General features: G+C 33.7%; 1 protein-coding gene across 2 annotated transcripts in view; it reads right to left on the bottom strand.

Annotated features, from left to right (window-relative positions):
* Positions 1–243: 243 nt before the first annotated feature.
* SEMA3E (semaphorin 3E) overlaps positions 244–8,144 on the bottom strand; it is a 290,196-nt gene continuing 282,295 nt past the window's right edge. The window contains exons 17-18 of one of the 2 annotated variants that reach the window (XM_054559579.2): positions 4,292–4,748; positions 244–1,507 (exon numbers count right to left, since the gene is read on the bottom strand). In XM_054559579.2, the coding sequence (XP_054415554.1) occupies positions 4,296–4,748 (453 nt within the window). In that variant the 3' untranslated portion in view covers positions 244–1,507; positions 4,292–4,295. Of the gene's footprint in view, positions 4,749–8,144 lie in introns of both variants that reach the window. The other variant, XM_024249880.3, reaches the window with a different exon arrangement.

Genomic DNA, 8,144 nt, shown 5'->3' with positions numbered 1-8,144 from the left:
CAACACGGGGTTGCATAAATAAACCCAACTGCTGCAAGGCAATGAGCTTAACAGACTTTTTCCTCTGTAGGAAAGTTGGCTTATAAATATCCCAGGAAAGAAAACTGAATTCTTTTCTAACTTCTAAAAAAAAACCCAAAAAAACAGTGGTAGTCTGGCATTGTATGTTTACATTTAGGCTTAATATAAAAAACTTGAGTTCAGTTGGCAAAAAATTAGAAAATGCTCCCCAGACGACACTTGAGAGTTTAGCAAATATTTATTTCTTTTTCATCGAAGTTGAGCCAAATAGAGATTGTACATAATGGTACAGACAAATTACATAGTGTGTAGTGGCAGATCCACGTTGTAGTCAAAGAGACACACTGTTAATGGTCCCTGCAGCTTGCCACCAGATGATAATAAGTCTCATGGCTTAGAATCAGTCAAAAGAAAGAATATGGCACACACTGTTATGAACCCAGCCAAGCAAATAAAAGGATATCATACAGAGAAGAGCACTCCCATATAGTGCTCTAGCTTATAAGTAAGCCATTTAAACACAAGCAGAACACAATCAATTTATAATGAAAGCCAAAATATAAAGCTATCCTTCCAAGAAAAAAAATAAACATACCAGCTTAAATAACACTGCTACAATCAGCTGAGTGTTTGTGGAAAATCTATTATTTATATCTGATTCAAATGCAACAGTTGTTGGCCTGAAAAATGAGTCCTTTTTTAAAATGGAACTCAGTGTGATGCTCTGCTGTAAGAAAAAGAGTATGGACTTCTTATTATAAATGTTGTATTTTCTCTTGGAATCCAAATATCTATACAATACTAAGTACTTTTCTTAATATGTTTATTAGACTACAGGTGTCACAGGTCAATTCATTTTTAAGGACAACAGCTGCTGTGTTTGTTTCATGCTTAACACCAACACTCAAAATGATTTATTGTATTTTACAAATTTTACAAATGTTCATAATTACTACGAAGATTTACAAAACCCTAAAACCTATAACAAATATTGAACACTCATACAAACATTCTAAGTATTTAACTAATTTTAGATAGAAAAAACTCTAAAATACGTATGGAATTGCCACTTACTAAACAGGCAAAGACTTTCTGTTCCCTTTTTTCTAGAGCTCTTATTAGTGTTTATCCTTGTTTTTAATCCCTGTTTCTCCAAGTTGATAGCTCTGCACTGAAATATTCAGTAATTCACACAAAAGAAAAAAATTAGCAATATAGAATTATAGACGTGGAATCACGAAGTAAAATCTTTCTTGTTAACAAATCTGAATCTCTTGCCCAATGGGCGATGTTGTGCTGAAGGAGGAGGTGAATGGGCATTGTTTTATGTCAAAACTCAGTCTATCCACAGGTCCTCTCCTGTAACAAAGATAGAAGAAGTCTAAAGAAGCAGGAGACTGGCCCTAGATGGAGGTGCCCTTTAGAAATTAGGATGAGTGGTTATGATTTTTGCTCAATGTTGCTAGACAGCGTGGTTTCTCTCCTTCTGCAAGAAAGAGAAAAATGGGGAAAATTTGGTGAGATGAAGGGCGAACTCTTAATTCCTCTAAGTCTTGTAGGTGTCTAAGTATGTGCCCTCCCTGAGTTCAGAGAAGATCCATCCATTTTTAATTTTTAAAGCCTGGGCATTTCTCAACAGATTCTGAATTTGAATTAATTCTAACCTCAGACAGAACAAAAGACTGGGGATATATTTTTGTGGTATGTTTTAGATTCTCAAGAAGGACAGAACAGCATAGATTGATTTATTTGTATTTTGATAGGGCAGTGAAGATTTATTTTATAGTATGTGAGGTGTGTGTGTGTGTGTGTGTGTGTGTGTGTGCGTGTGTTGGGAGAGAGAGGGAGAAACTGAGAAAATGATGGGACATGAAACATATCCTTGGAAACTGCTTTCTCTCTCTCTTCGTCTTTCTCTCTCCCCCCCTCTTCTTTCCCAGTTCTCTTCAGTACTGCCATAAACAGGCGGGAAGCAAGATTATATACATACATATGTACATATGTGTGTGTATAATTATATGTAAAATTTAGTGGTCTCACCAAATTGTGGACCTGGGCCCTCAAAGTTTTCTTATCAATTTTCTTTCAAATTAGCATTGAATAAACTTTCTTTGGGTTTGATTTATTTTCCTATAATAAATTTTAGCACTTTATGTAAAATGTTTCTTTTCTGGTTAATAGTCACTTTATTTTAATCAAACGCTCTTCAGTATATGGACTTCTTATGACTTGTGTCATAGAAAAGCTATTTTCCTCTGCCTATTGCTTCAGTTACCAAATATTTAGTTTACAAGTTACACCATTGTTATCATCATTATTAACTACTTGTCTGTGTTACTGTGATTAAAATGATAACTATTTATGTCTTATCTGCCTTTTTAAATTTAAAATTCAGATACAGGAGAAAATTCTGCTTTCTTTCTTGTGTGTTAATGGAAAGCAATTTTCAATAAAGTGTACTTAACTGACTTACTTGTTCAGACATAAACTTTGTAAGGCCCCTGTGATCTGTGTTTGTGATTCTATTTCTCCAAATTGAGCAGGCTTTTACTGAATATAGTTTTTAAAAATACATTTCACTACAGTCTTTTCAGCTGTTATTTAATGGCAGTAATGACCTCCAGTGGATTCTTGGGTAAATAGCAAGTGGAATTTTCAGAGGATGTCAATTTTCAGTATATTTGCATTTCTTAGATCTTTTGAAGCATGGTGACTTATCTGAATAAACTTAAATTTTTCTTAAAATATTTATGTATTTGTTAATTTTACAATGAAATTGCAAGTGATTATGAGTTATCAGCACTTTAACTTAAATGTATAATCTATAAGCTAACTTTGAAAACTGAAATAAACACTATTTAAGATTAATATCTAAATAAGTGTTCATAATGGTTCTGTGTAATCCACCTGCTTTCAATTTTTATTTAGGTGAAAACATCTTATAAAATTTCATACTTTGGAAAGGTAATTGCTAAATATTTAATAGAAGAAGGAAAGACTTTGATAAATAAACATTCTTAAAAATACAATTGTTTTTTATAATATTTAAGAGAGAGGTAAAAATGCTCTGAATATCTCAGTAGTTAAGTGAAATGAAACAATTTCCTGTCTCTTAATATAAAAGAGAGAAGAAAATTTGATATTTGAGAGCAAATCACTTTAATACTTTTTTCACAAAGAAAACATGGTTGTTTTAGTATATTTTAGATTTCAGCGAAGATTATTTAGAAACTTAAAATTTGGAGCTTTAATAAATCTTCAGTGCTGCAAAATCTTCATTTTTGACTTGTGAGATAATAAATTATCTATAAACAATACTTTCGTATTAAAGTATGATATAAGGATTAACACGTTTTTTATTTCAGTTATTTGTTTCTGCAAATGAACTTGATGTATCCATGTATCTACTGATAATCTGCTTTCAAATCTTTCCTAAACAGATAGCCATCTATAGAGAAAAAAGAAATGTGTGAGAATATAATTTGTTTACCACAAGAGGGCAGCAAAAATCTTTTACAGTAGTTAGAAATCTAACTATAACTTCATCTGATTTAACACTCTTTCTGAGAAGATTTGACATCTTTTTGAGAAGTTACCTTAGTTTTTCTTTCCACGGTGAGTGAAAATTAAAGACTGTGTTATAAAGCAAAAATAATGTGGATGTATTTTAATGAATATTTTACAAAGGGCACAAGCCTCAGAACGACCACATTTTTCCTTTCATGGGTTACAGCACTCACAACACACCTGCTACTTAACCCTCATGGCTTAAACAACACTAATAAAATAATCCTTAAAGAGTACAGAAAGTTCACATGAGAATGCCAAAGTATCTTGTATTCTGCATATCTTACATTGTGATGGAAAAGAAAAATTCAGAAATATTAAAACATATTTAGTTTTATATTTACCATGATTATAAAAGTCTCTAATTTTTCTTCAATATTCTAATAATCTTAAGTCTTCCAAAAGTAAAATAATAATTTTCACAGAAAAGCAGCCAAGTACTGAAAATGACAGCTATAGTTGTTTTTTGATAAACATAATGAGAAACCATTAAGCAATGCATTTATTTAAAAAAATTAGTTAATTTTATGTGGTTTATCCAGTCAAATCAGTATGTAGAATAATTTATTATAACACCTTTATAGTCATTCCTGTATTACAGAAATCTCTTTTAAGTAATGCAAAGAAGTTGGATGATTTATTTATTTTTTTTACTTTTTTGCGTTCCAAATATAAATTCTTCAAAGACAGTAGATAGTCTCACCCCATCAGGAGTCCAGCGTGTGCCTGGGCAGGCGGTAGTGCTCAGGTTTGGAACGGAGCTTCTTTTCCTGAGGGTTGGCATACTTCCACTTGGAGGGTGACATTTTAAGCTTTTTCCTCTTCCTATCTGTGCACCATACTTTCTCGCAGTATTCTTCCACTCTCTGGAAGTTGCTATAACCAATCAGCTGCAAGAATTCCTTGTACCATGGTTTTGCTCCCTGCGAGATGCTACTCTGAGCAGGACAAGGCATCCTGTGATGCCTGTCCTCCTCATCATCCTTGTTAAACATATCCTCGACTTTCTCCTCTTCCACTACCTCCAAGGTGATTTTACGGACCGTATGGACAAAGCTATGCTCTACTGTCTGGCAAAAATAGGTCCCAGCATCTGATTTGTGTAACTTTAGGAAGAGTAAACCAAGGTCCATCTTAACCACTCTGTCATCTGTCTTCACCTGCAAGAACAAAAAAGTAAATGGCACTGAAGTATACAGGAGAGAAAATAACAATCCACCACCCTTTCCACTACCTATCTTGAATTTTTTCATTTTCACTGTCACATAATGAAACCCTGAAAATCATACATACACAAAGATGCTAAATAATTACATCTGTGTGTGTGTGTGTGTGTGTGTATTCTGAAGATATTTACATTGGTGGTCACTTCATATCAATGACCTTGAGATCATTTTATATCAATATTGTAAAGTAAGAGGGCTTTCTCCCTAATGATTCAATTAATCATTAGAAAAAATACATTTCAGTATAGCAGTCACAGTAAGAGTGAAAGGAAAATTTCTAAAATTTATTTTTTAACATTTGGTTTTCAATGGACAGAACAAATACCACTTCCCACATTCTTTCAGGAATGATTATGCCCTCCAGATTGTAGTGACCAATGTTTCTACAAGGACCTCTCTTTAGAGAACTGGGCTCCTTTCACTTTGGCTTCTTACAAAAAAATTCATCAGTTAATCAATTCAATGAACATCCCTTACATTTTCATAGGCTGTCCTTTACAAGAGATTACAAAATAAACACGTAAAATCCAGTTCCTGCTCTAAAGGATCAGATGGTCTAGCAAATATTAAGTTTTAATATACCTTTAGTGCTCAAATATCTTTTGTCATGTTTTTGATATATTAAATTACTCACATTATTTCTATAAATAATTATAATTCAGAGTAAGAAGAGTGAGATAAGGCTTTCAACAAATAGCTCATGTTTTTATCACAAATAGCTGGACTAGTAAGTAAATGATTTCACATGAGGCAGAGTTAGAGTCAAATATTGGCACAACTATTTATTGTGTGATTTAGGGCATTCATGTATATTTCTTGCCTTAGTGTTCTTTGTAAAGTGGAGATAACTTACTAACCTGAAAAATTGTTGTAAAGATTAAAGAAAATAGGTGAGGATTTTTTGCACAGTGCTATCAATAGCTATCTCTACCTTTCTACTATACATTCATCTAACCAAAAACAATCAGGTCTTCCTGTGGCCCAAGATCTTATGATAACAGTATAAAGGTGGTTCACAGTATGCTGACAGATTTCACCTTTGAGAATACAAAAATGAAAGCAATATTCATCTTTTTCAATATAAAAGAAATGTAGAGGAAATAATTACAAACACTTTGGCAATAAAGGCTATTAATGACAAGCATGTTTTTGTCCCTGTGATAGGTCCTGGCCAGGAATGCCAGACTCAGCTCTTTCCTGCCTTGATGAGACCCGGCATAGATGAAGTTTCGATGTGATTACTCAGGTGTGGAAACTGGTATCCACAAACCACGATTTGTGGAACAGATGGCAAAATGTAGTAATATAGTATAGTAAGAAATAGGGATGTTATTTTTAAGTTATGTGGTGCCCCAAAGGCATTTTTTTCAGCCATTATAAGTAAGTTAATAACTCAGAAGTTTCAGAGTGTCCTAGTTGGGCTAATAAAAGAGTCTCCATAAGTCTTTTGTAGGTGCTTCCCTTGACTTGGCGGGACTATGTCCTGGCAGGCAGAATGCTGTAGCCATTAACTGGAGAGTGAAATTCTCCAGTGAGGAACCAAGAAGACCCTCAAAGCAAAACCATCTTCACCACATAGAAACATTCTGTTTTATTGATAGGTTTTTCTCAGAATATCCTTAGCAACTGTTACAGGGAACTAAATTTTAAAGGACTTTGCGTACCTCTGCTTATTTACTCATGCCTCCAGGCCAGGCTTCTGAACAAACTTATTTTCCAGCACTAACTTTCTCCATAACTTTACCATCTATTGCAACCTGTGACCACCCCGTGCCTCACATGATACTGACCCTGAAGTAAGCCTCCATTGTTTTAAAACTTATCGCTGCATTTGATATGGATGAAATCTGCCTCCTTAAACATCTTTTATTTTCTGTGAGGTATGTGCCATTATACTGTCCTTATTTTCTTTACTCTTTCTTGATTTCTTCTGCAGATTTCTCATTGCCTTAAGGTGCAATCCTCCATCCTTCACTGATCTTACATTTTACTTCCATCTATTTGATAGTACTTTTATTTCTTTGTTTCAGCCAGCTTCCCCAAAATGGTACATCTTACACATAGATAATCCATTGTTTTGTGTTTTCTGTTAGTTAAAAACAAAAAAAAATGGATTTGGTGTTTTTAACTAAAAGAAACATAAATAATCCTTTAATACGTACAATTCAGTATCTTCCCACTCAAACTGCCCTCCATTTACCAACTTCCCTATTTCTGGCCATGACATCATTATTAGTCTCCCTATCCTCAATTGTTGATCGTTTATACTTCTCTCTCATTATATGCTATCACAAATTCCTATTTACATTTCTTCAGTGGTGACCCTTAAAACGCGCCTTCCTCATCACCATTTTTGCTGCAATGTTACATTCTCATACCTTATAACTGTTTCTTTGACCTTATCTCATGGCAAACTCTCCAAATCTTCCCTTTTTCTCGGTTTCTTCTTTCATATCCAGCTTCATTCTGTTTCAGGATCTCTGTGTGTATCTCTGCCTTGAGACACTTCTTTAAGGCTGGTTAATTCTCATCCTGCATAACTGAATTAAATATCATCTTCCCAAACTGGCCTTTCTCACACCCCTGTAAAAGTGTCCTCCCTCCTTTATTACCTTCATTTCGCCTGTTAACCTTCATACACTTGAGCATGCAATATTACACACAAGTATCTAACAATAGTCCTTCAATTAAATTTCTTGTGTCATCTTTCCCCACTTATTTCAACAAATGGATACTAATTTACTCTTCTTTAAAGCTCACTTTCTTTTGTCAACATCCTGATTTAGAACTTATTCAGATCTCTATTTCTTGCCTGAGCAGTAAGAATTACTCCATTAACCAGATCCTGCTTTTGTAAATCTAGATCCCAAAATTGCTTAATGTATTGTTTCTCAAACTAGGGTTGGTGGAAGAGGTGCATTTCTGGAGATCTGGAGATCAACTCTTTTTTTATAAGGATTTTTTAAATTATTGTGTTTATTGACACAAAAATCAATATAAATTTATAAACTATATTTGGAATCATGTGAAAGATCAATCTCAGTGTTAGTGTTTATGTTTATCATAGATTCTGAACCACTTTCAAAGCTGTGTTTCCAAATGATAAAAAGAACAAAGATGGGTATAATATGTTAATGATAAGTTACAGCCAAATGAAAATGAAACAACATCCCCATGTACTAATACACATAAAAAGTTTCAAGGTCACTTGAATAAAGTGTTGGGAGGATGGAGTCATCACATGGTATAGCTATAGGCAGAAAGTGTTATACACACACATATGTGGCAATCTGTGTCTCATCTTACAATCATAGAGATACATATTTCAGT

This window comes from Pongo abelii, chromosome 6 (assembly GCF_028885655.2).
Source record: "Pongo abelii isolate AG06213 chromosome 6, NHGRI_mPonAbe1-v2.0_pri, whole genome shotgun sequence".
Lineage (NCBI taxonomy): Eukaryota > Metazoa > Chordata > Mammalia > Primates > Hominidae > Pongo > Pongo abelii.
This window is presented reverse-complemented; position numbering and strand designations above follow the sequence as displayed.